The sequence below is a fragment of the Talpa occidentalis genome, unplaced genomic scaffold, assembly GCF_014898055.3.
Source record: "Talpa occidentalis isolate TD23 unplaced genomic scaffold, MPIMG_talOcc4v2.1 talOcc4.12, whole genome shotgun sequence".
Lineage (NCBI taxonomy): Eukaryota > Metazoa > Chordata > Mammalia > Eulipotyphla > Talpidae > Talpa > Talpa occidentalis.
This window is the reverse complement of record NW_023601212.1, coordinates 101,431,821-101,458,684: the sequence shown is the minus strand read 5'-3', so window position 1 is coordinate 101,458,684 and position 26,864 is coordinate 101,431,821. Positions and strand designations below refer to the sequence as shown.

At 64.5% G+C, this 26,864-nt stretch overlaps 1 protein-coding gene across 3 annotated transcripts; it reads right to left on the bottom strand.

Moving 5' to 3' along the window:
- Nucleotides 1-746: 746 nt before the first annotated feature.
- SRL (sarcalumenin) lies at nt 747-25,543 on the bottom strand. Of its 3 annotated transcripts, none has more exons than XM_037507698.1 (6): nt 25,476-25,543; nt 8,388-8,489; nt 7,554-7,649; nt 5,167-5,283; nt 4,274-4,507; nt 747-2,698 (listed from the first exon to the last, which is right to left on the bottom strand). In XM_037507698.1, exons 1-6 carry the CDS (start codon nt 25,534-25,536, stop codon nt 1,887-1,889), a joined length of 1,422 nt encoding a protein of 473 aa, XP_037363595.1. In that variant the 5' UTR covers nt 25,537-25,543; the 3' UTR covers nt 747-1,886. The 3 variants fall into 3 exon arrangements, with proteins under 3 accessions (XP_037363595.1, XP_037363594.1, XP_054549840.1); XM_037507697.2 differs by lacking the exon at nt 25,476-25,543 and adding an exon at nt 14,018-14,339; XM_054693865.1 differs by lacking the exon at nt 25,476-25,543 and adding an exon at nt 10,134-10,150.
- Between the last annotated feature and the right edge of the window lie 1,321 nt (nt 25,544-26,864).

Sequence of the window (26,864 nt, the reverse complement as noted above, 5' to 3'; positions counted from 1 at the left end):
CCAGCAGGCCACGAGGGATGCGCTGCCAAGGCCTGCACAGAGGGCAGAAGGAAGGGGCTGGGGAAGTGGGCGGAGACCAGGAGAGCCCAAAGGGGGCAGGGAAGACCACACTGGCCATATGCACCCCCTGGAAATGAAAATACTGTGAGAATGTATCAGCGCCTCCCACACGCCTCCCCAGAGCCGCGGTGCCGGCAAGCAGGACAGTTTGTCTTCGGTGGCCCTGCTGCTCGGGGAAGAGCAGCCGCAGTGAGAGCGCCTGGGTCCCGGGGGCGCGCAGGAGCGAGGCGGGGGCAGGCGCTCAGGGGCTGGGTGAGGGGGTGGACAGTGGGTTTCAATGAGCAGGAAAGCCCAGGGGAGCCTGCAGCTGTCTGGCCCAGGCCACCAGGCTCCTTGGGTGCCCCAGCACACCCTTTTCCTTCCCGGTCGGCTCTGGAGGCTTTGGAGCCTCTGAGCCCCCTGCGGGACATCCCACGAAGCCAGAGCAGCAGCCGCCATCACAGCCGGCACCACCAGAGTGCAAAGAATCCAGACAAGTGGAATTGCGCGGCGCCCTGGCCTGGGGACCCGTTTCCTTCCCGCCCCAGCGCCTCGGCCTCTGCCCCTGCCTTCAGGTTCACTTTCCTTCCAGACCAGAGAACTTCCTGGTGCTGGCAGATCCCGGACACGCCTTGGGTTAAGTCCCCGGCAGCTGCCCCCCACCTGCACCACCCTTCGCCCACCCGCTCTCCGCCCCTCGTGCCCGGCCCCCACGGCCCCTCCAGCCCACGCGGGGGCACGCCAGCGGGCGGGATCCTTTCTCCGCCACCTCCCCCGCCCTCCCTGGCCTATCATGGGCCACGCAGACCACAGGCCCCACTCGTGGTGGGGGGGCCCAGCGTCCCCGCGGGATGGCCGTGGGCATCACCATCCCGTCACACGTGACACTGAGGGGTAAGTCGTGGCGCCACCCCTGGTGCTGACGCCGGAGAAGCCCCTCGGTTCTGCCGGCGCCTCAGAATGGAGAGGGAGGGCGGGAGGTGATGGCCGCCGGAGGAGCACCCTGGCGCCGAGCCCCCCAGAGAAGGGCGGGACAGCCTCCTCCAACGGGGGCGAGGGGGCTGCCCAGACAAGTCCCGGAGGGAAAGAGCGGGGTCTCCGCCATCCTCCCGCAAGACCAGACCTCTGGGGCCGTTTTCCAAGACATGCAACAAAGACACACTGCACACCAGTCAACCCTCTGGGCCCCCGGCCGCCTCTGAGTCGCTTCCAAGAAGCCGGGACCTGAAGACGCCCAACAGCCCCTCCGGCCAGCAAGAGCGGAGCCTGGAAGACGAGTCAGAGAAGCGGCCCGCAGAGGCAGACGCGGGCGCTCTGCAGGGTTCGGCACCCTAAACCGCCCCTGCCTCTCCAGGAGCGCGGGAAGAGGGCCTGGGGAGGGGCTCGCCAGCCAGACGGATTCACACCCAAGGCGGTGGCCCTGGAGATGAGGAGAGGCGCGGGCGGGCAGCAGGGGGTGGGCGGAGGAGGAGGCCGCCAGGCCCGAGAGGCCCCGCGCTCAGGTCCGCTCTGCTCCCGGCTCCCAGGGAAGGCGGGGTTCCAGCTGCCCCGACGCCGCTAACCCAGCAGACGCTAGAACTCTGCTGCGCTCTGCCCCTCGGAGGGGACCCGGGAAGAGCGGGTCGCCCCGCTCGCCCAGGCCCCTCACTGGAGAGGCAGGACAGGCCCGAGGCGATTCACAGTTGCCACGCCCCTGCACCACGCACCCCCCCACCCGGCCTCCAGGGACCCCGAGTCTCCAGCGCTCGTGGCGCCAGCGTGGCTCAGAGGGTTAACACACCAGGACTTCTCAGACGGTCGGACGCGAGCTCGTTCACCACGAGGAACCGGGAACGGCCACGCACCTCCTAGTGTTTCTTGTAGCGGTTCTTTGGGGTCTCCCCGCACCCTGTTTTGTCACAGTTGGGGGCCCCGGGGTTCTTGCCCAGCCCGAGGCTGCCCAGGAGGCCGGGGAGCTCCTGCGTGATGGCCCGCTCGATCTTCTCCAGGAAGCAGCCGCCCATGTAGGAGCACTGCTGGGACAGCAGCTTGAAGCTGGAGATGGGGTTGATGCCGAAGAAGTCCTTGTAGGCCTCGCGGTTGGGGAGGTCGAACTTGCTGACGTTGGTCTTGGCCAAGATGGTCTTGAAGATGTAGAACTTGTCGGGGTCTTCCACGATGTCCTTGAAGACCATCTCGCCGTCGCTGAAGAAGGTCATCTTGTCCTTGTAGGTCTGCAGGTAGCGGTCCACCAGCAGGGCGTGGATGCGCACGCGGATGGCGTGCTGGCGGATGAAGGCGATCTTGTTCTCCAGCCGGTTCTCGATCACCTGGTTCAGGTCTTCCAGCAGCGAGATCTCCTCCTTGAGGAAAAGGTCGCGGTGGGTGTCGGCCCTGTAGTCTTGGGGCCAGAAGGAGCTGACATACACCCTGGGGGGCTCCGTGACGTTGATGAGGGGGGCCAGGCTCCAGAAGAGGGCGCCGTAGACGCGCATGAGCATCTGTGTGGCCAGGTTGTCCGCCTTGTTCAGGATGATCCGGATCTGGGACTCCCGTCCCTTCAGCTGGCGGAAGAGCGTCTCCAGCTCCAGCCCCACGTCCAGCTTGGTGGGATCGAAGACCACAAAGATGAGGTCGGCTCTGTCAATGAACCACTGGCACACGTCGTTGAAGGGGTAGCCTGGGGAGGGGGAGAAGGGGCGTGAGGTCAGGCCGTGCCCTGCCCAGGCCCCTGGCGCACCTTCCGGAGCCAACCACGCCAGGGCCGCAGGGGTGAGGCTCCTGCTCCCGACCCTGCACGGGAACTTCCCGACCCAGCTTGCGTCTGCAGTGGAATCCGGGCCCCGAATTTGATTCTACCCTGGGATCTGACTTCCAGGGAAAGTCCAATTCTTTTTTTGAAGGGGGATTTTCCTACTGGCCGGAAAGATCTGAGGCAGGTCAAGGCAAGAAAGCGGAGCGTGGACAGACGTGAGAGAGAAGAGGCATCATGGAGGGAAAGGGTGGGAGCCTGCGGGGAGCCCTGGCCAGCGCGGGGGCTCGCCGCTAAGGCTGGATGTGACATGTTCTTATGCTTTATCTTGTTCCAGGCTGAGGAGAACAATAGCACTTGGGTTTGTATAAAGATTACTCTGTTGCTATGAGCAGGAAAGTATCTAAGTAAAACTGCCAGTCCCAGAGTCCCGGCTCCGTGTGTTTTAATTCCTTAGCTTTTTATTTCCCAAATGGGGAGACTCTGCCTGCCTGTCTTGAAAATCTCTTACAACCATCAACCAAGAATGCAAAAAATATCCAATGCATAGCAGGAGTGCAATTAAGGTGAATTCACTGTTATAGAGATGCGTGACAATATTGCCACTAGTGATAAAACAGGGTCTGGTTATAGCCAAAATGGGAGTCACGCCCTGGTGGCACAAGGGGTTAAGGTGCAACCTATGCGGCTGTCCGCAGCCTCTGCAGCACGAGTTCAATCCCCGGCCAGGGAGGTGACCCACATGGCACAGTAGACTCCTCCTGTCTCCCCGCTGCTCCCCTCAGCAGTGTACTTGGGTCAATCTGCCTGTTCTCTTCCCCACTCTGTCTCTGGTGAATGCTCTCACCTCCCCACACCTCTGACCTGTACCCCAGCTCTTGTATGCATAAATAAATAAATCTAAAAAAAAAAAAACACAAAAACAAAATGGGAGTCACAGCCCTAGACTGAGGCCCACATCTGGTCACATCTCCCTGCAGAAGATCCCTGGGGACCCGTCTCTGCAGACAGCCCTGTGTCTGGGGAGACCCCTGGCCTGGGGCATCCCCTCGCGCCTGCAGGCCCAGTGCCACTCCCTGTGTGCCTAAAGGCCGGTGGTGGAGGGGGGCTTCAGAAAGCCTGATGGAGGCGAGTGCAGAGGGCACTGAGGCTAGGAAGGGCTGAAGGTCAAGTTCAACCCAGAGCAGGTGAAGTCAAGGTCACCTGCCCTGGGGTCAGTGCGATGAGGGGCTCGATCTCAGGGGAGAGCCGGTGCCGCCCCAGAAAGCTCAGCCCCAGCTTGCACCTAGAGGAACTGCTCCCGGGGAGAACACTGATCACCCCACACCGGGCCCATCCTGGCAGAGGTAAAAGGCAGGAACTCCACACCTAAGTGGCACCCCAGTGACCAGAGAAGGTGCTGGAAGGAAAGAAGCACCTTGGATGAGGCTGGCCTCGTCTCCTCGGCCCCGCCTACGCCCGCGGTGGAGCAGCCAGCTCAGGCTGCTCAGGATGCCCACTCACCCCTCTCCTGCTGCTTGCGGTTCTCGATGATACCCGGAGTGTCCACGAAGGTGACCCGCTCCAGGAGCTTGTGGGGAACCTCAATGCCAATCAGCTTCTCGAGGAAATTCTGGCCGAACTTCTCAAGGGGCGAGAAGGAGCGGGCGCTGTCCGCGGCCATGACGATGCCCTCAATGGTCTTGAGCTTGGGCCCGTGCATGAGCACCGTGAACTCGGACGTGGTGGGCTCGGCACCTGCGGGACAGCTCGGTGGGCACACGGCTGCCTCTGGGAAGAGACTGACCGCAGGGTCGAGGCAAGCAGGGTGTTGGGTAGGGGGCATGGCAGGGACCAGGGGACACCGTGATGGCTGAGCTGCTGGCTTTTTTTTTTTTTTTTGATTGTGCCAAAATGGACCGATTTCAAGTGGACATTGGCGTGAACGAACTTCACGTTACTGCGCGGCCATCCCCAGAACCTTTTCATCTTCCTCATCTGTCCTCATCGTAGCTTGATCCCCCCGCCCCAGCACCCACCGTCTACTCTGCCTCTATGAACTCGCCAAGCCCGGAGTCCTCGCAGGGTGCAGCCAGACAGTGTTTGTCCTGACCCTGGCTGATCCCAGGAGCATCCTGCCTTTGACGTGGGTCCTTGCCGTAGCCTGGATCAGAACCCCCTTCTTCTTCAAGGCTGAACGATAATCCCCTGTGCGGCGGGCCAGACTTGGCTTACCCACCCACCAGCGGAGCTGGCCCCGGCGCCTGGCGGTTGTGGACAACGGGGCGCGAGCCGGGTGCAGCCTGTCGTCTGGCACGGAGTGTTGACGATTAGAGGGGAGCACAGGCGTGTTCTGATCCGGAGTGCTGCCCGCGAGACACTGAAACACCAACAGGCACACAAGGAAACCTGGTTACCTGTGTAGAGCTGGTAGCGCGTGTTTTCCAGCCCGAGGAGGTAGTTGATCATGGTGGATTTGCCGACACTCCACGGTCCCAAGAACAGCACCATTGGCTTGGAAGTGATCTCCCCATCTGTGGGCAGCAGGAATTAGAAACGGAAGTGAACTCGTCGGAGTCTTACTGTGGGAGGACAGCACCCTTCACGCTGCACCCCAGAAGGTCCCGCTAACGGGGTCGTGGAACCCCCAGGGGCCGGGAAAGCAGGTGCCGTCAGCTACAAGGTGGTGCCATGTCTGAGCACCAGGAGACGCCACTCTGGCTCCGCCCAGGCTCTTGGCAGCAGCACTAGAGGAGGGAGTAAGCGAAGGCAACACCAGCGACTCAGGTTAGATCTAGAGGAGAATAGTTCATAAAGAAAGGGAGGAGGGGGCCTCCCTGGTGGTGCAAGGGGTTAAGACACGACCTATCAAGCTACCCGAGCCTCTGCCTCACGAGTTCCATCCCCGGCCAGGGAGGTGACCAACACAGCGCAGCAGACCTCTCCTGTCTCCCCGCTGCTCCCCTCAGCAGTGGATTTCAGTAGATCTGCCTGTTCTGCTCCCCACTCTGTCTCTGGTGAATCCTCTCATCCCCTGCACCTCTGGCCTGTACCCCAGCTCTTGTATGCATAAATTAATTAATTAATTAATTAATTAATCTTAAAAAAATAAATCTTAAAAAATAAATCTTAGAAAAAGAAAAGGAGAGAGCTGCCATGTGGGGAGAGGTTAAAGCTCTGCTCTCTGGCTTGAAGCCAGAAAAAAGGACACACGAGAGGCTTCTTCAACCTTGGACAGTCTACACCCAGGCCTGGCAGCCCCAGCTCCTCCCCCTCAGCGGTGTCTCCCACATGCCTGCCTCGGGCTCCATCCAGCCCTGGGCTCCAGGGCCAGTCTCCAATATTAGCCTCTAAAGTCCATGGCAAATTGGCTCGCATTCAAGGCCAAGCATGGACCCAGCAATTCCTGGCCCTCTGTGCAACGTCGGGGAGACACCCTGTCCCGGGCCACTCCACTTGGGGTGCAAAAGAGAAAAGCAGGTGGGAGGGGAGGGCAAGCGGACTGGACCATGGGCTGCAGTCACTCCCCGAACACAGTGTCACCTGCACCTCGAGACTGGAGCACTTGTGTCCCTGGCCTGGCAGGGGTCTCCAAACAGTGGACACTCCTGTCTTTTCCTTCATGTTTAAAAGTAGTTTGTAGTTTCCTTAATTTATTGGTTCAAAATCGAGAGCCATGAAGGGACGCAGGACAGAGGGGACAGGGGCAGCTTCCCCAAGGGACAGGCATCCGGGGCACTGGGGACATGAGGTCCCGGGAGCCAGGCCCAAAAGGGGGAGCAGCACCTGGAAGACCTCTCTCCAGAGCACCACTCTGGGGGGGCACCTGTGAGGAAGGAGAGGTGGAGGATGGGGAGACAAAGGCGTCACCCCAATGTCTGGCACCCCTGTGAAGCGGGAGAGGCTCCAGTGCTGGAGGCTTGGGGGAGGCGGGGGAACAGCAGCACGGCAGTGACCCAGCAGGGCCCGCTCCCAGCCCTGCGCCTGCAGCCCAGCCTTTCTGGGGCACCGGGTCCTGTCTGTCAGGCAGGAATAACACGGGCCCCACCGCGCCTCGCCCCCACGGCCATCCAGGGCCTCTCGAGATCAGCAAGCAACAGGAAGATCCCTGTGAAGGTTCAGAAGACCAAGGACGTTCCAAACCAGCAGCTGCGGGAGCGGGAGCCCTCCGCTCGGCCAGCGCCCGCAGAGCGCGCAGTGCCAGGTCTGGCTTCCACAGACAGACTTGCCGGGGGCGGGGAAGAGACTGACCGCAGGGTCGAGGCAAGCAGGGTGTTGGGGGGTGGGGGGCGGCACGCACCCGTGAACGCAGCCCCAGACGTGCCGCAGAGGCCGAGAAACACGGCGCCCGGGCAGCGGGAAGTCAGAGCAGCAGAAACCAAGAAGGAGTTTTCCTCTCCGGTGTCTGCTGGGCGCCTGGTGGGGCCTCCGCCCGCCCAGCGGGCCTTGTTTGCATTATTTTGAAAGTCAAAGTTGGAGAGAATCCAGACCCGAGAGAAGCCGGGGCGGGGGCAGACCCGAGGCGCCGCGCTGGGAGCGGGCTCCAGCCCCAGGGTCGGGGGCAGCGCCGTGGCAGCCAGAGGCTCCCGCACACAGAAACGCTCTCGAAGGACACGCGCCCCGCAACCCCTGCGCAGCCCCTGCCTGGAAACGGGCCTCTCCGCAGGGCCCGGCGGGTGGCGTGGCGGGCCTCACCCTCTGAGAGCCCAGCTGCATGGGCCTGGTGCCCACCAGCTCGGAGCCCCGGGACCCTGGGGGCAGCGGGGGCTGGCGGGACGGGGGTGCAGCCCCCCGCAAGCCGTACCTGTGATCTCGTGCTGCCGCAGCTCGTTGTACTTGTACGACTGCTCCAGGGGCTTGATGGATGAGTGGTAGATCTTCCGGAGCCGCTGCAGCACCGCTGGGGGGCCGGGGACAGGTCAGGCGGCCAGGGCGCCTCGCGGGTGCGCCCACCCTCCCGGGCCGCTTGGCCTGCCTGGGGCTGTGCTGTCGCTTCACACCCCACCCCCAGACGTGTCTAAACCCAAAATCCCCCTGCAGCTTCTCTTGGAGCCTTTCAGAGGGCCGCGAACTGGGGTTCTCTGAGAGCAGATGAGCGCCCCCTCTCCCATTCTCTGCCCCCCAACTCCACCTGCCGGTCCCAACACCCCAAGTGTCTTTCTGGAAGAGCCTGACACCGGGGACAGGCAGGGAGCCCACAGGGCATCAGGCACAAGGGGCTCGGGCCACCAGACGCCTCCCCGAACCCCTGCACTGGGACCCTCAGGATCCCAGCTTCGCTAGTTCCTTGACTGGGAGGAAACGGGAAGCCTCCCCGAGAGCCGTGGGCTGCCGTGATCCAGGATGGGGTCGCAGGGGCCGAGAACGGCCTCTGCGGATCTCCTGGCAGTGTGGGCGGCCCTTGCGCCGCCCTGCTGCCCCCAGCGGCGGCCACCCTGGGCTGCACGGCCCCGGGCCACCGCCTCTGCCCTCCTCTTGCTCCCCTCTGCCTCCCTGCCAACCCAGAGCCCCCAGCCGCGCCCCATCTGCAAGGCTCCCCTCCCAGGGGCCGGCCCCCCACCCCGCTCCCGAGCCCGCCTGCACCTGCTCCCGAGGCCCTGCTGCCCTCCCGCGCCAGCCCCGCGCCAGCCCCGCTCACCCGAGTAGTCGTCGGCCGGCTTGTCCTCGGTCAGCATCAGCGTCGTCTCGATGTGGGAGCGGTCCCGCAGCGGGGCCTCCTCGCTCACATCCTCCGCCTCTTCTGGGGAGAGAAGCAGGCAGCAGGGTCAGCGCAGGGCCAGGAGCCCCTCGGAAGACCGGCCGGGAGGGAGAGCTCTGTCTCCAGGACGGGCCCTGAAGGCCCAACTCGCTGCTCTTAAGTGCCACACGTGGCCCCTTGGATCCCCGACAAACGCGTCGCCTGGCAGGACTCTGCGCGCCCAAAGCAGACCCAGCCCCGCCCTCGCTTCCCTAGTCTCGAGGGGAAACAGTCTTGCAAGGAGTGTAATGATCACAGATGGTGATGGGGGCACAGGAGGAACGTTCCAGAAGCTATGAGAGCCAAGGAAACTCCCTGTGAAGTCTTAGCGGGGATGAGGGGGCGTGGGGGTGACAGAAACTCCCAAGGGGCCACCTGTGAGCTGGAGGGGGTGGGCAGGGCCGGGGAAGGACTTGGTCCCTCCCCTTCGTGGAGGCCGCAAGTACCTGATGCCAAGGATGGAAACTAAATCTGCGAGACGCCTGCGGTTGGCCAGCGGGAGAGTGAACATTAACCCCAGTCCCCCCAGCCCTGGTCCAAGCCACAGCCGGGGTGGGGTGGCGGGGCCTAGCAGGACCCCGCTCCTCCACTGTCCCCCACCCACTTCCCTGCCCCTGCCCCCAGAGGTCTTCTATCACCCTCTGACCGGGTCGCAGCCCATCCCACCTGGGGGGTTCCCCACCCACCCCCACCCCACCATCCCCCCAGCCTGCAGGGCCTCAAGGCCCGCGGCCCTTGTCCTTCAGATAGCGGCTGGTGAGCAGCCGGGGTGCCCCATGGGCCAGGCTCCTGGGTCAGGGCCGCCATCCCAAACCCGGGCCAGCTGGGGCTCCCTGCCCCACCCTGGCCCTGCCCGTCCCCCACAGAGAGACTTTGGTGCTGCTTCTTAGCTCTGCACAGGGGAAACTCGGGATGCCCTACCCCGAGGCCCCGCCGCAGGCCCGTCCGCCCCGGGGCCTGGCTTCTGCTCCTCTGAGCTCGGCTGGGCCCCCTGGTTCCTGGCGCTCACACTTCCTGCTGTTTCCTGGGGTTCCAAGGCCTCCAGTGAGGGTTCTCCCACTTCCGGTGAGGGTTCCCCGGTTTCCTTGGCTTCTGGTGAGGGCTCCCCAGCTTCCTGAGAGAGCTCCCCCACGTCCAGTGAGGGTTCCCCAGTTTCCTTGGCATCCAGTGAGAGCTCCCCAGCCTCCTGAGAGGGCTCCCCCACTGCTTCCTCTGAACTCGCCCCGCCCCCACTGTCCTCTTCGGAGTCCTCTTGGGACGGAACTCCTTCCTCGCTTCCGCTGCGGCCGCCACCCTCTTCTTCAGAGGAGTCTGCGTCCCGATCCTCCCCAGGCGTCCCTGGTGTTGGGCCCTCTGTGGCGGGGTCCTCCTGGGTGCCCCCCGTCTCTGTCTCCACGCTGGCCTCCGGGGCTGCGCTAGAGCTGGGCTCCCCCGGGGCCTCAGCCTGCCCCCTGGCTTCTGTGTCGACGTCTCCGACCCCGACAGTCACTTCTGGCTCCTGACCAGGCCCCGGGCTGCCCTCACCGGCCCCTGTCTTGGGGGCACGGGCCCCCTCCACCGCCACGCCGGCAGAAGCCCCCTCGGCTCCAGGCGCTGCGCTCGCCGCTGCTGCTTCCTGCTCAGGCCCCCGGCCTAGGGTCGCCTCACCTTCCGCAGGCGCCACGCCGCTCCCGGCCCGTCCTTCGGCCTCTGCGGCCGCTCCGCTGGCAGTGCCCTCCGTGGGCAGCCCAAGCCCAGGCCCTTCTTCCAAGGGGGCCGCCCCAGCACTGAGTTCTGACCTCCGCTCTTCCCGGGCGCCCCCCTCTCCTTCTGGAGGAAGGGTGCTCACCCCCGGCGGTACCTCCTCTTCCGCCCCGGACCCCGCGAGGCCCCCGGGGACACCCGACTCCGAGGCCGAGGCATTGGCGAGGCTGGCTTCGGGGTCCGCGCCAGGGGCGGCGGGGGCGGCGGGGGCCCCCGGGGTGGTCTCCGCCAGGCTCTCGGCCTCCCTGCCATCCGGGTAGTGGAGGGGCAGGGGCTGGTCTCGAGGGGTGGCCTCTGCATAGAGTCCCCGCTCCTTCTCCTCTAGACTGGCGTCTCCAGCGGAGAAATGACTCTCCAGCAAATTGCCAACATCTTCTGTGCCACCCGCAGCAGCAACTTGCAGTTCTAAATGGTCAGAACACGAGTGGTCAGTTCACGGGGCTGGCACCGGCTGTGCTTCTCAAAAGAGTCTAACTCAACCCAGCTCCCGTCCTGGGAGTGGGCCGCCTACGCCCGTCTTCTGGGCACCCGGCGCGACGGCGGGGCTGGGCAGCTAGGCCCCGCGCCCGTCCCTGAGGGAGACCCAGGCCCCGCACAGCTCCCCGGGTCCTGCCGGCGGCAGAGGGCTGGAAACTTGGCCGAGGGCCCCGAGTCCTTCCTCCACCTTGGGGCCGGGCACGTGCAGCCAGGCGCGCCAGGCGGTCCTGCCAAGCCAGCACAGACGCGGGCCCGCTCCAGCCCTTGTCAGTTCCTAGAGTCATCACCAGCGGGCTTGTGTGCGGCTCTCAGCGCAGGGGCGAAAACAGGTGTCTGCGGGCCAGATAGGCTTGGGTTACACGGCAAAGTACTTAGGGGATTACTGGCGGCTCTCAACCTTATTAAGTCACATCCAATTCCGTCCCCGTATGGGCAGGCATTTGCTGGCCTCGCTGCCTTGGATTAGAAGGGACACGGCAGAGGGGGCGGAGACACCCGGAGCGGGCGGGGCCTGGGCTTCCCGGTGGCCTTAGCCAACCCCTTCCCGGGGATCCCCTTCTAAGGGCGGAGAGCTTTACCAGAAGAGCTGAGGGCACCAGGAGGGCAGAGCAGGAGCACGGGGCGGGGGCCTGGACTCTGCCAAGGGGTTCATTTAGTTGGAAAATGGGGTCAAGAGAGAGCACTGGGGGGCCTCCTCGGTGGCGCAGTGGTTGAGCGCTGGGTTGCGAATCTGCCTGCAGCCTCTGCAGTGCTCGTTCGATCCCCGGCTGCTCCCCCGCCACCAGAGGAGGGTCTCACATGGCACGCAGACCTCTCCTGCCGCCCGCTGCTCCCCTCAGCAGTGTCCTTCGGTCCTTCTGCCTGCTCTGCTCTGGCTCTGGTGAATTCTCTCACCCTCCCGCGCTTCTGACTGTGCCCAGTGCTTGTATAAATAAATAAATAAATCTTAAAAAAAAAAAGAGAGAGAGAGAGGACTGGGCCTATCCTTGCCCACTCCAAGGCTGGGGTCGGCAGGCAGAGGAGGCCGGGGGGCACCCTGCAGGCTCGTGGGGTCAAGGGGGCCGTAGGTGCCCTGCTCTGGGGTGGCAGAGACAGTCCGGGACCCGCTTGACCCACCCCTCTCTGGCAGGCAGCAGCCCCGACTCTCAGGCCACCGCCTGGTCCCAGCTCTGCCTCCCCCAAGAGCGGCGACGCCTTGGGCTGCCGCTCCTGCCTGGGGCGCCCACTCTCCTCACCGCCTGGAAGCTGGGGAGGCCTCCAGGGACCAGCAGCAAATACGTTCTCTTTAGCCCCCGCAGAGGCCACCTGCCAGCCCACTCAGGAGGCCGGGAGTGCAGGTGCTTGCGCACAAAGGCGCCGCATCTGCTGCCAGGACACCCCAGCCCTTCCCCTGCCCCTGACCTCCCACATCACAGTCTCGGGGCCTCTGACCTGTCCCGGATGCCAGGGGGCTGGTGGTGACCGGAACCCATGACAGCCCACTCCTGGCCTGAACTTCCAGGCCAGTGTGTTTAGGGGAGCACCGGGAACCCCTTCTCCCAGTCCCCTCTCTCTTCCCTGCCTGTACCCTCCCTCTGGGCCGGTCCTGGCTCCTGTGTTATAAGAACGCGTCCTGTCATGAGACGTAGTCCTCCGTGTCCCCAGGGCTGGGCAACCCGCCCGAGTCACAGGAGACCCGGGTACACAGGGGCCTGGACCCTCATGGCAGCTGGGGGCTATGCTTTCCAGCTGTCCTCCCAGAGCCCCGATTCCTTTGCCTGCGTCCGGATACCTTCCAGCCTCTGGAGAAAACTCATCCCGAAGTTCGGCGGAGGAGCTGGGCACCCCTGGGCAGCTTTAGAGACGTGTGCGCTGCCAGCAGGGCCGACAGGTCACTTTCCTTCAGTCCCGCCTCCCGCTCCAGTGCCGGGCACGCGAACCGCCCGCCGACGACCCGGCGGAGCCTGCTCCGGCACACTTGCTTCTAGAAGCCAAGGCTTGCTCTTACCCCCACTGCTGAGACGAGGACTGGCCTCGGGACAGAGCCTCATTCAACATCCCCCAGCAACAGGCTGGGGCTGCTGGCCTCGGAGCTGCCGGGGCAGCGCTGGCCCCTGCAGCATCTACACCCACGCCACGCAGTGTACTCGGGCCGGTGGCAGCCCTGGTGTGTCCCGGGAGCTTGATAAAGGAGCAAGCCGGGGCCAGCCAGGCCCTCTCAGCCGGAATCTGCACTTTAACAAGATGCCCTGTTGGAGAGGCGCTGCCTGCACCCCTCATCAAACCGCCTCCAGCCCAGGCGCTGGCTGCCTCTGGGGCTCACCTGGTCTTGCTCCCCTCCCCCGCTCAGAGGTGCTGCTCGATTCTCCCCAGGGTGTAGCCCCGGCATCAGGACCTCAACAGTGAACATTTGGGGGGATTCTAAGGTCCAGCCAAAGCCTCTGTGAAGGCAAATAAATCCGACCTGCAAACTTCCACCACGTCCCTCCCCCTTCTGTGCCTGCCGGGCTCCCAAGTTGGAAGGATCACCCAGGGCTGGTCATTTGACCTTGGGACAGCCGTGGTCTCCGCTTCTCCTCGGGATTCCAGCCTTTCCAGACCCTTCCACTGCTGTTGATAGTGGTGATGGGGGTGGTGGTGATGGGGGTGGGGGTGATGGGGGGGGTGGTGAAGGGGGTAGTGGTGGTGATGGGGTGGTGGGGGGATGGGGTGGGGGTGATGGTGAAGATGATGACCATCAGGCCACACTCTGGTCTGAACTTGACGTATCTCTGACATTCACGAGACCCCCTCTGTAGCTGGCGGGGGTGAGGGGGAATCAGGAGCCGGGGATGAGGAGCTGGGGATCTAGCACATGGGGGATTCCCACTCCTGGGCCCTGGCAGGAAATAAGTGTGTTCCTGTGTGTAGCTGCATGTATGTCCAGACCCTCCTCTGGTTTTTCTGGCTTCTGGCCTCCTGCTCAGCGATTTGGAGGAAAAGATCAAGGATCATGGTTTCTGCCCTGTGACCTTCCTTTCTGAGCTAAAAATAACTTCTCTGTTAGAAAGTCTCTCAGTAAAACAAACTGTGTTATTGGGTCCCAGGAAGCAGCTGTGCCCCTGGCCCCGGCCTCCGCCGGGGGGTGGGGGGGATGGTCAGAGGCTTCTAGAGCCTCAGTTCAATTCTGTGGTCACATCCAGGCCTCTCCCTCCCTCGCCCTCCCCAGCATGTTGCTGAAGCCCCCTGGCGGCCCCTGGAGGATGAGGCACAGCCCAGAGGACCCAGGACACGGGGCAGCTGAGCCCCGTGAGAGGAGTCTTGGCCTACCCCCGACAGGAGCTCCTTCCTACCTGTGCTGGCCCGGTCCTCACAGCAGGGAGATGAGCCGCAGCCCCATTCAGCTGGAGGCTGTGGGAAGGTCCCTGCTCCAGCCCCACTCCCAGGCCAGGCAGGACATGGCCTAGGCCAGCTCCGGCCTCTCCACATGTCCTCCCTTGTCTGTCTTCAGGTGTCGGCCTCTCCCTCCTCAACCAACCACTGGCAAACACCCGCTTTCTCTCCCAGCTCCTGACTCATCCCAAAGCACTTTCTGCATGGACTCAGACCCTGGCGTTGCCAGGGGCCTCAGGGAGTCCAGAGGCAGCTCGGCCAGGAGCGCTGGAGGCAGCCCAAGGTCAGAGGCGGGTTGGACAGAGCCTGTGGCCTCCGCCTAGAGTTCTGCCCCGCCCTCGCAGTTTGCAAACCACGGCCCACTGAGTGCTGGGGCCCATGGAAGGCCTGGGGAGAGGAGGGACGAGGCCCTGCACCCTCTGGCCGGCCCAGCGCCTGAGCAGGGAGGGGCACGACCAGCCCCTTCCCAGCGACTCCTCTGGCCTCTCAACTGCTTCCTCCGGTGACCTGCGCCCTCTCGCAGCCTCTGTGGCCCTGCTGGTGGCCTCACGCACACGCGGCGCCCTCCAGGCTGGCGCCACCCTTGCTGTCCTCCTGGGGCAGTCCTCCACGGCGGGGGGCGAGGGTCCTGAGCCTCTCTTGAAACGAGGGAGCAGAGTCGTCTTCTCGACAAGCCGTTCCAGACTGGCTAGAACTCAACCTGCAGCAAAGCCCTGCTCCCCGGAGGGCGCCCCGAGACACGCCACGCTGGCCCAGCACAGAGGCCCCAGTGCCGGGGTGGCTCGGGGTGAAGTGGGGGTTCCACAGGTGACTGTAACCAACACCAGCTCTCGAGAACGTGGCTCGGAGCCAGAGCCACCCTGCCAGGTCCCAGCCACACCAGCCCAGACCATCAGATCTCAGGGTTCAAGGCGCCTGAGCGGGCAGACTGACCCCCAGTTCGAGAGCTTGCCTGAGCACTCCCAAGGGGCACGCGGCCAGGGCCTCTTCTGCCGCGGGGTGCATGTTTACTGCTGGTCTCTTCATTCCTGGAAGGAAGCCTCCCCACAGCTTTGCAGATGCCGGTGCCCACGGCGCCCTAGAAGGGAGGTGGCAGCCAGAGCAGGGGGCTGCCCGCCCTCCCAGGACCCCAGACCCGCTCGCTCACCCTCTGTGGGTCTTTCCCTCATCCCCTCAGACAAGGGGGCCGGGGGGCGGGGTAGGGAACGAGGGAGCCATTCTCGGAAGGTTCTTGGCCTCCTGACCAGGCACCTAAAGTCGAGGCTAATCCCACCAGGACAGCTTGTCCCTGGCTGGACTCTAGGCCCAAGTGGTTCACCCAGGGCACAGGATACGATGACAGCCGTGCCTCTCAGACAGCCAGGGACCTGGGGCTCCAGCGTCCTCCTCACAGACCAGCCAGTTTGAGTTCGCGGATCAGGATCCCAAAATGCCCACAAGTGACTGTCCTAAGGCCGCAGGCACGTTAAGCCAGTCAGCAGCCACTGGTTCTGCATCCCGGCTCTCCACGGCTCCCGGCTGGAGAGCTCCCCGGCCCAGCCTCTCACCACCCCACACACCCCACGCTCTCACGAGACCCCACACACCCCCCACACACACACTACACACACACCAAACACACCCCACACACACACACACCACCACACACTACACACACACCAAACACACCCCACACACACAACCCACCACACACTACACACACACCAAACACACCCCCCACACACACACACCACCACACACTACACACACACAAAACACACCCCACACACACACCCCACCACACACTACACACACACCAAACACACCCCACACACACACCCCACCACACACTACACACACACCAAACACACCCCACACACACCCCCCACCACACACTACACACACACCATCACACACTACACACACACCAAACACACCCCACACACACACACCACCACACACTACACACACACCAAACACACCCCACACACACCCCCCATCACACACTACACACACACCAAACACACCCCACACACACACACCACCACACACTACACACACACCAAACACACCCCACACACACCCCCCACCACACACTACACACACACCAAACACCCCACACACACACACCACCACACACTACACACACACCAAACACCCCACACACACCCCCCACCACACACTACACACACACCAAACACCCCACACACACACACCACCACACACTACACAAACACCAAACACACCCCACACACACACACCACCACACACTACACACACACCAAACACACCCCCCACACACACACCACCACACACGAGACCCCCACACACACTACACACACCACACACACACACCCCCCACCACACACACACCCCACCACACACACCACACCCGTGACTGAGGGGGTGAGTTGGCCTCAGAAGGACAGCGACTTCTTAACCAACCCTCTTCCTCCTCCCTTAAAAAGGACAGTTCAAGACTTCAAGACAATTATTTTTATAAAGTCCAGAGAATTCACCAAACAAGCCCAGCCCCCCATGAAGTCTCAGCATGGGAGGGGCAGAGGAAAAGGCCACAGCCCCACAGCCCACAGCTCCCCGAGGGCGCGGGAGGGGGACTCAGATGCCCCTGAGCAGCAGAGCAGAAACCCCAACCCTCCGCATGGCTCAGTTGCTGAAGGGAGGGGAGGGGAGGCGAGTCCGCCCTGAGACAGACGGAGGCAGCTGGCTCGCCGCCCCCACGGCCCCCACAAGGAAATGCAAGCTCCCTGGGATCTGGAGGTGCCCACTGGGGAGCAAAGGTTTAACTCTGGGGCACCAGGCAGGGACAGCCCCACCATGGTCCCCGAGATGGGTCCAGGTGGGGCCGTCGCAGCTTGGCAGGTGGAGGGGACGCGGAGCCCAGACCCAGCTCACCCCTGACCCAGGGAGGCAGAGGAAGCCTGATTCTCGAGCTTGGGGAGCGGGCCCCTTCCCCAGCCTGGGCCAGGACCACGGCTCTGGGCTTCCCTTGCCACATGGCCCGGGTCAGGGGGCCCTGCCTGCCGTCAGGAGAGCTGAGCTCCGCCGTGGGCATCTCGGTCCCCAGAGTGGCGTGGGCTGTTCCTCACACGCCACCGCAAAACACAGATGTGAATTCCTGCCCCCATGCCCCCCAGATGAAATTCGAAAGCTTCCACAGAGTCAGCTAGACTCCTGGCAGTTTCCTGGAAGAGCAAAGCTGCCGTGCAAGGCCCAAGGTCCTAAGTGCCACGGAACCAGCTCCGCACAGAGCCGCGCTGGCAAGGGAGGCCTGTCTGCTTGGGGCTCTTTCTCCCCCTCCCCGCCGGAAGCAGCCAGCGTGACTTGCTGGAGCAGCTGGACGCCCCGGGCCACTTGATGGTGGAACATTCCAGAAATCTCATGTCTCCCCCAGGAGCGACTTGCTGCCGGTCTTTATCCCCAGTGGCCTAGACACAGGGTCAGGCCTTCTCGGTGAGCAGCAGGTCCTGCCCCCTGCAGGTCGGGCCTCTGGGACCCCTCTGTGCACACCCCACAGGGCTGGGAGAGCATTTCTGGAAAGGCCAGCAGACCCTGGCTTCCCCTACCCCCGCTTTCCTCCAGAACCCAACAAACCATGGCGTGCGAGAGAGCCCCTGGCCCAGCTTCCAGAGCTGCCTGACACCCCCACCACTGGGCTGGGGGCCTCTAGTTCCACCAGGAGACACCCCCTGGTGTGGGGATGCCTGCTGCAGTGAGGAGGGTGCAGGCAGCCATGCCAAGACGCTGCCTGCCGTGCCAGCGGAGAGGGTCTACCCCAAGCTCAGGAAGGCTCGTGGGGGTGGGTCGTGCTCCCCTAGCTGCTCGCCTCCCGTTCTGCTGGGCGCAGGCCCAGAGGCCAGGCCCAAGGTCCACCGCTGGCTGGGCCTCACCTCCCACGTTCACGGCCACTGTTCGTGCAACACCTGACCCCGTCCCCAACATCACCCAGTCAGCTCCGCACCTGCCAAGGGCTGTGAGCCGAGCTCCCTCTTGGGGCAACCCCAGGCATGGGGCTGGAGGGCAACCAAGGAAGCAGGTGCCCAGCAGAAGACCACCCCAGGGAAGGGGCAGGGGCCACGCTGTCAGGCTTAGCAACTGTTTCACAGTCTGGGCCCAGATGGCCGCACAGGGTCCCCCCAAAACTCATCCTCCTGGAGCCTTGGACACAAGGTGTTAGCCAATATACCTAGTTCAGGGGAGGCCGTCCAGGGCCGGCCTCCTCACAAAGGACGCAGAGACCGGAGGGGGGCCTCTATCGGCCACAGAGCCTCCAGAAGCCGCAAGGGGCGAGGGCCAGGAAGGGCCGTCCCCAGGGCCTCCAGAGGAGCGTGACCCTCCTTGACGTCACCCTGGGCCCCTGCTGACCCGGGAGCGAGGGTGTCTCCTGTTTTAAGCCCTGCGTTCAGGGTCCTCGGTTACGGCCGCCACAGGAACTCAGGCAGGAACCCACACGGAGCTAGCAATCTCCCCACCGCCCCCTCCCTGCTGGGGGCACACCCGCCAGCTGGGCCCTGTCCTGCCCCCACACCCTCTGGGAGCCCCGGGGCCTCCCCCTGCCCTGCACCACCCAGCGACTGACTTAGCCCCTGATGACGTCGGCCTCATAGGGCTCCCCAGCGTCCCGAGCAGGGCGCCCTCCGGGCCTGCGAGCTCTCCCAGGACAGAGAACCCCAAGGCGGCCGGAGTCCAGAGCAGGGCGGATCTGCGGCCCGAGCCCTCCTGGCGAGTCTCGGGACGCCAGAGGCCGCCGGTGGCCGCTGGCCAGGCACAGGACCCCGGGCGGCGGAGCCTTTCCTGTTAAAGAGCATCTGACGGCAAAACACATTTCGAGCCTCCGATAGCCAGGGCTTTGTCTCCGGCGCGCACAGCCCGCGCTGGCCACGGGGCAGGAAGGACAACCCTTTCCCGGGCAAAGGGACAGGCGCGGACCCCGCAGGGGCTTGGTGACAAGCCGATGCCAGCGGCAGAGCTTGCTGTCCGGACTCCCCGGTGCTCCGCTCCGCTCCAGGAGCCCTCGGGAGATGGGGGTGCAGGCAGTGGGCCTGGGAGGAGAGGCCGCAGCCCAACTGCGGACTCAGGGAGGACGGTGAGGCAGAAAGACAGGAGGGAGAGGGGGACGGGCCGCCGAAGTCCACTGCTGTCCCCGCCTGTCCCCAAGCTCACCCAGACCCCTCCCCGGCCCAGCTGCCATTCCTGGCGCCTTCATCTCCTGAGCACAGGCAGGAGGAAACAGAAAAACCGCAGGACCACAGGGGGTGGCTCCCTGGTGACCTTGGAGGGGTCGGGGGGCAGCCTGGAGCCAGGTGTGCAAGGGGTGAGAGGGGCCAGCCTAGAGCCAAGTGTGCATGGGGGGACAGGACCAGGGGCAGCCTGGAGCCAGGTGTGCGTGGGGGGGACGAGGGGGGCAGTCTGGAGCCAGGTGTGCAAGGGGTGGGGGGGCCGGGGGGAAGCCCGGAACTAGGTTGGGGGGGTGATCAAGCACCAGCATGGTCAAGTCTTCACCTATTGCCATCTAGGGAAAATTCTAGGGGAGACAACTGGGCTGGCCGAGGTCCTAACCGAATGGCCAGTTGGAGGAAGACCAGGGGCCGCTGTTCTGGCAGCGACCCACAGGGTAGGGAGGGAGGGAGGGGCTCCCAAACCCCAGGGCTCTCCCCTGGCTCAGCTCTGGGCCAGGCTCCGGGAGCAACCCACTTCCTGCGGGTTCAGAACTCCAGGCCAGACTTTGCCTGCACCTGTTTGAGCCCAGAATGAAGTCCCCGCTGCAGAAGGATCCAAAAATATCTGTGAGGGAGGAGGGGGGAGGGGCCGGAGTCAGGAACAGGCTGCTGCCTGCCTGGGCCTAGGAGGAGTCACTTGGCTCCATGACCAAGGCCCTCTGCGAAGACCCCACCCATCGGGGGGCCTAACCACCCCCAAATGAGAGGCCCACCTTCCAGCCAGAGCCGGTCTCATCCTGCTGCTGCCCGCACGACGCCCTGAGCCTCCCCACCAGGCTCTGGACTCCCCCCTTCTACCCCCACCTGCTCGCTCTTGAGTTCAGCGCGCCTGAGCCAAGCACAGGTGGTGGACGGTCAGCCAACGAAACAGCCCGCAGCCCTGAGCCTGGAGCCGATTCCAGGAAGGACCCCTACTCCACGCCCGCCCCCCAACCCTTGAGGCGACCTTCCCAGCTCTCCTCTGAACTCCAACCAGGGCCGCCGCCTGGGGTGCTGGGGACATTTTTTTCAAGGTATGTCGTCCCTCCAGAGAAGGTCGGCTCCCGGGGCAGAGCCGCGGCCCCTTCCTGCCTGGACCTCACCCCAGCTCAGAAGGGCCCCACCGGTGTGGCGAGGCTGGGGGCCGGGCCTCCAGAGAGGCCCCGCCACGAGGAGCTGGTCTGCCCTCCCCCAGGTCCCGCCACGTCCACATCTGGTGGCAGCCTCGTGGGGGCGCGGATCAGATGCTCCCCTCCCGCCCGCGGCCCCCACTGCCCTCCCCAGCAGAGGGTGGGCTCCCAGGCAGGGCAGACAGGTCTCCCAGTCAGGACCCAGTGCCAAGTCCTCCCCTCGCCCGGGGGCTGCTCAGCCGCACCCCTGCCCTCCAGCCCCCGGAGGTGAGAGGACCGGTTGGGAAGGGACAGGCCCCCCAAAGGCCGGAGGAGCCTCTTCTCATCTCCGACACCCCAGCAATGAGGGGCCTGCTGGCCGGCACAGCCCCCCAACCTTCCAGGCCCTGATTTGGAGCTGGACAGCACCACCGTGTACCCCGCTGCAGTCTCCATCACATGACCCCAGAAAGACAGGCGGGGGATAGCACCGGGAGCAGCTGCCCGGGGACATCAGGCCTCAGAACTGGCCCCGGGCACACCCTCGGGTGGTGCCAGCGGCCCCCTCCCCTCCGCCCTGGCTGGGGGCGTGGATGGCTGACCTCACGAGGCAGGCATTTGAAGAGGCAGGCGCTGCGACTGCCCCCCACACCCCTGCCCTGAGACGGGGCCGCCCCCACTGCAGAAAGCTTGGGCCGGCACCCTCTCTCAGGGAGGACGAGGTGACACAGGGCAGGCGGAGGGGCGCTGGGACCTTGACTCCAAACAGAAGCAGAGACCGGAAAGGGACGAGGCCGGAGCCTGGAAGGCCGGGACTCCCAGACAGCTGCCTCCAGAAGCGCAGCCTGGTCCGACCCGTCCTATTAACCTCCTGCTGAGGACAGCAGGCTGGGGGCCAGCAGAGGGGCTGGGGCCTGGCCCCCCCCACTCTCCCGCCCCCACTCATCCGCTCAGGCCCAGGCTGAGAAGCCTCCTGCCCAGCTCTGCCCGTGGTCTGCAGCACCAGGGGCCGACTTAGGCCTCGACGCTGCGACTAAGAACCCGGGGCGAGACCTTGCCCGCCCAAGCGAAGGGACATTCCACATTGGGGATCCATTCTTTTAGCTAAAAATGGACGCTTTTTAAACAAAAGGTGACTTGGGAGAGCGACAGCCTGACCTATGACCCTCCACTGGAATGAGCTGCCCGAGAGGGAGACAGGACCAGCAGGAGGGGACCCCCAGGAGGAAGTATATAGGAGCCCATTGGGGCGGGTGCCTCTGAAAACAGACCCGTGGCCCCCAAGTCTACAAGGCCCCTGAGAGGGCCGGTGAAGGGTCTTGAGGGACGGGCCTCCCAGAGGGGGTCCCCAGGGAACACGAAGCCAGCCAATCCACTGGCTTCTCTTGTTTATCCCCCTCACCCACAAGGAACCCCATCAATGGGCATCAGAAGGGCGGAAGCCTCACAGCCAGGAAAACCCGGGTGGGAGACCTGAGCCGGGCTGACCCCCACCCACTAGGAAGGAGAACGGGGTATCCAGCGGGACACTCGGCCACATGCCCCCTAAGCGGACCCAGAGGCCTGCTGAGCCAGCCCTTCCCGAGGGGGGGTCAGCCTCCCTGCAGTGGGGGGCTGGTGGGGGCTGCTCGCCAATAGCAAGGGGCGCAGCTCTCAGCCTGGGCTCCCAGCCTGGGGTTTGCCCCAGCCCCGTCCAGGCTCAGGCGGCTCACAGGCTCCTCGGGGAACCAGCCTGGGCCCTTCCCTCCCCAGTGCCCGCCCCCAGACACCCCCAGCCCTGTTCCCAAGGCCTCGAGTATCTGGCACCTCAGCCACTTTCTGGCGCCTTGTGTCTCTCACTCTTTCCCGCCCCACACGAACCCCTCCCCCCCACAGCCCCCTAAACAGAGTCTCTGGTGTTAAACTCTCTCTGCACAGTGCCCCCCTGTCACTGGGCGTCGGCCCTCCCAGATGCCTGCGGTCCGAGGAGGCCGCGAAGCTCCTGGGCCAAGCTCAGCTGCCTCAGCATCTCCCAGCACACGCCGGGCCGCCTCGGAGGCAGCACCTGCTCCGGGCTTCTGGGTCGCCGCCATCTTCTCCTGCCCCAATCCAGAGTCCTCAAGGACCCCCTCCAGCCCCGCCTCTCTCCCAGCCCTCTCGAACCTCGCCCCAAGGACCCTCGTGGCCGGGTCCCCAGACCTGACCCGTCCACAGTTCCAGCCCCTCTCACAGAACACCTCCATCCAAACGCCCCACTGACACTCACATCCACAGGACCCAAACCGAGCCAGCCTTCCAGGTCATCCCGAAGGCCCCCCGGGGCTCTGCGCACCCTCGTCCTCCTGAGGGCCCTGCGCTCACCAGTCCTTGGGTCTCTTGCCCTGTCCCCTGGCTGTCCAGCCTCCTCTCTCGCACCTCCCTGAGGACACTGGTGTGCTGTGGCCTGCCCCAGGTGGGGCCCAGCTCTAGAACCGGCTGCCCACCACAAGCCCCCAGCACCCCAGCCAAGTGCTTACTGAAGGGCGGAACGCGGGGAGGTGTTCAGGGCGCCTGTGCCCCCGGCATGTTTGAATGGCTGGCTCTGGATCTGGACTGGGGGTGTGCCAGCCCCCCACCCCCTGCAGAGGCCCGTGCCCCACCCCTTTGGGGCCTGGCCCCACACCAGCTCAAGAGGAAAGACAGTGTCCCCCTCCCAAGCCCACGCCTTCCCGCCACACCCAGGTGAGCCCGGCAGCTGGTGGGTGCCCCTGGCCGCAGCTGGACCTCCTGAGGGACAGTGTGTGCCTCCCAGAGACCCTGAATTCCAGCCCTGACCTGCATGGCCAGCACGCCCTCTGTGTCACACCGACATGGGCACAACCAGTTTCCAGTGCTGCCAAGCAATGCGTTGGGGGGGCTCCAAGAACAAAGTGGGGCTAGCCCCTCGAAGATCCCACACGGCGCTCGGTGGGGCTCCCCGCGGTTCCTCCAGAGACACGTAAGGGAGAGGGTAGCGTGCTGGGGACACAGCCGTGGCAGGAGGCTGGGGTGTGTTCTCGCCCCACCACCCCTGAGCTCACAGCCTCCCTGGGGTGGAGGATGGCCCCTGGCCTCTTTCTGGAATGAAGCTGTCTGGGTGGGTGAGGAGGGGGCTGCAGGGGAGCAGCTTCTGGGGTCACCAAGTCATCTTCCACAGAGGGGCAGGCTAGCCCCAGCAGGCACCAGAGCGGGGGGCAGAGAGGCCTGCGGGTCTGGGGGCGCAGAAGCCCCATGTCCTCATCTCTGCGTGAAGAAGCGACGGCGGCAACCATGTCCATTCTGCCTAACAGATACCTGCAGCTCAAACCCAAAGAGGCATTTTCTCACCCCCCTTGACTCTCCGAGGAGTCAAAGAATCAAAGCCCTGCGTCCCGGGGGGAGCTGCCCGCCGCCACGCCCGGCCGAAGAGCAGTCTCAGGTGCGGGGCCCTGTCAGAGGGGCTGCGGCAGGGCAGGAGCGCCCAGGTGGGCTGGGCACGTTGGCCATCCGGCACCGCGGACCTTGAACCCGGCTGTCCACTCCTCTGGCTCTCACGCCCTCGCCTGGACGACAAGGAGGCTGAGCAAAGGGAAAGCCAACCCCCGGGAAGGGCCATCACGGGGGCCGCCGTGGCTGACCCGGGCAGCGAGCGGAGCGGGCGGAAGCGGTCCTCGAGGCCGCCGCTGAGTGGCAACCAGCCCCCCGGCCGAGCCTGCCCAGCAGGGGCCAGGAGGGAGGAGCCTCTCCCGATGCCCACACTCCCCCTCCTTGGAAGCCAGGGGCCTCGCAGGAGTCCAGGAGGGCAAGAGCTGCACCCAGCGCCCGCCGCCTGCTGCCCGAGGCGGTATCCCCCAGCGAGGCCCGTGGAACATTCCAGATATCCAGTCCCCTTGTGGGGAGAAAAGATAAGGGATGTCCCTAAAAGGCTGGCAGCGCCCAGGCCCTGGGCCACGCGGTGTGGAAGCAGTGAGGAGGCAGCTGGGGCTGGGCAGGAGCAGGGGAGGGGCGTGGGGGGAGAGGGCGACCAGCGGGGCTCGGGATCCAGTTACTCGCTGTTTCCATACTTAGCCACCTGACAGCCGCTTGGAATCCTCGCCGCTCCAGCCGCTGAGGCCCCGCGGAGCCCAAATTAACTCAAGGGCAGACAAGGGCAGGGCCCAGCGGCAGTGGGAGGCTGAGCCCCGCCCGGCCCCTCGGCCCTTGGGGCGCACCAGCTGCACCTGCCTGCCGCCCACTCTCGGCCAGGGTGCGGCCGCAGCCCCTTCTTCTCCAGAGGCGGAACCTCAAAGCTCCGAGAGGCCGGGACCAGCCCCCGTGGCCTCCTGTGCGGACAAAGACTGACGAGTCATGAAGAGACAAGGGGGAGCCCCAAATTCCTGGGGGCCCCCAGAACACCCCCGAAGCATCTCCAAGGGGAACCAGCCTCCGGAGTGTCAGGAAAAAGAGAGGTGGCAAAAACTCTGGGTCCCCTCCACGGCCTATAAATAACCCGCAGCTGTAACCCGCGCGGCCGCCCGGCCAACCAAGCGCAGGTGCCGGAGGAAGACCGAGGCGCCCGGAGGCCTGGCCACTCCCGCGCCGCCCCTTCCTCCTCCGGGCGCCCCGCTCCGTTGGCTTTCCAGCCCGATCCCCAACTCCGGCTCCAATGCCGTGCCCGGGAGAGCCCGAGTCTACCCCACCGCTCCCCCAAGACCCCAGCTGTGCCCGCTGCATCCCCCTGTCCTCAGTCACCCACGCCCCGGTCTCCATTACAGCCTCCCGGGGGAGGTCAGCTGAAGGACCTTGGGGCCCTCCGCTCCGGGACCGGGGTCTCTTGCCCGTCCGCGTGCCGCGGGGCCTCGGGCCTTCCCCCCAGACCCCGGCCGGCTCGGGCCCCGCGCCCGCCCACCCACTCATCCCGGCTCACTGCTCCCACTCCCCGGCCCGGCGGCTCTCGGGCTCGCTCCACAGCCCCTTCTTTTGCCGGGGCCCAGAGCACAGGAGGATGGAGAGCCGGCGAGCCCCGGCGGGAGCGAAGGCTGGCCTTGCCGCCGGCCCCAGCAGCCACGGGGGTCTCGTCCTGCACCCGCCGCCGGCGCCCACCCCGACCGGCCCACGGCCCACGGCCCACGGCCCACCCCGGGCACGGGTCGTACCTGCTTGTGCCGGGAGCAGGAGCGACGCCACGAAGCAGCAGAGCAGGACCAGTGCCCTCATGGTGACTGCCAAGGGAGCCCAGCTGCTCCTCGCCTCTATTTATAGGGCGACCGGCGCGGGGCGGAGGCGGGGTCACCAGTCACTGGGGCAACTGGGCGGACTTGATGGGGAAGCAGGAGACCCTGGGCGGCTGCGCGGAGGCTCGCTCAGGCTCAGCCCCGCGGTGCCAGCTGCCAGGGGGCGGGGGGCAGGGCTCTGACAGACATGCCCGCCGGCAGCCCAGGGGTCATGTGACATGGGTCACAGGGCGGGAGTTGGGGGGAGACCCTGGCGGCAAGTCTAGGAGTCAGGACCCAAGTGTTTGCAGAATTTGCACTAACTTGATCTAAAGTCAATGACCTTGACACGCCTGCCAGGGGTTTTGGAACCAGGGAGTTGGAGGGCAAAGAGGAAGCGATCCTGTGACAGTCACTGACCTCCCCGAGGTCAAGGGTAAAGCCACAAGGGTGACCTCGAGATGGGTGTCGAAGGGCCTAGGCCTCTGAAGGAGACGGAATGCTGACAGGAGGGGCAAGGGGGGTGCTGGGGGGTTCCCACCATGCTGGGAGGGGCAGTAAGGGTGGAGGACAGAGCACAGGGGCCCAGAACCTCCACCGCCTCTGCAACACGTCACTTAATGCAGGTGTCCCAAGGGCCTGCGAGAGCCAAGAGCTGGTCCCTGAGGCCAAGTCAGGCTGAGCGGGCCAGGCGGGCCGGAGGACCCGGAAGGAGTCACTGGAAGAAGCTCCTAAGACCCCCCTCTCGTGCTTGCACTAAACTGCCGTGGACATGCCACAAATAACACACACTCAAAGTGCACATTTGATAGGATTTGACACATGCATGGAAAAGCCATCAAGATAATGAACAGATCCCTCACCCCAAATTTTCCTCAAGTCCCTTTCTAGTACCCCTTCCTACCCTACCCTGGAGAACCGCTGGTCAGCTCTGTGAGGACACATTACTGGGAATTTTTGGATTTTGATATAAAGGGAGTCACACCACAGGTGTTCCACTGCATTTAGCTTCCTTCTCTCAGCACAATTATTTTGAGATTTCTCAGGATGAGTTTAATTCCTTCCTTCTTATTCCAAGAGCAAGTCCATCTGTGGATGGACCACAACATTATTGGTTCACCTAGAGCTCAGTTATTGCCAGTCAGGCCACAATTTCATTTATGGACATATGATTTCCCTCCTCTTGGGTATACACCTCGGAGCAGATTGGCTGGGTATACAGTGGTGTTTATTTATACATTTCTGAGACCACTGTATCATTTTTGCCTTCCCACCCCCAGTTCTTCCATGTCCTGTCAACACTTGTTATAGTCAGTCTCTCGTTTTAGTCCT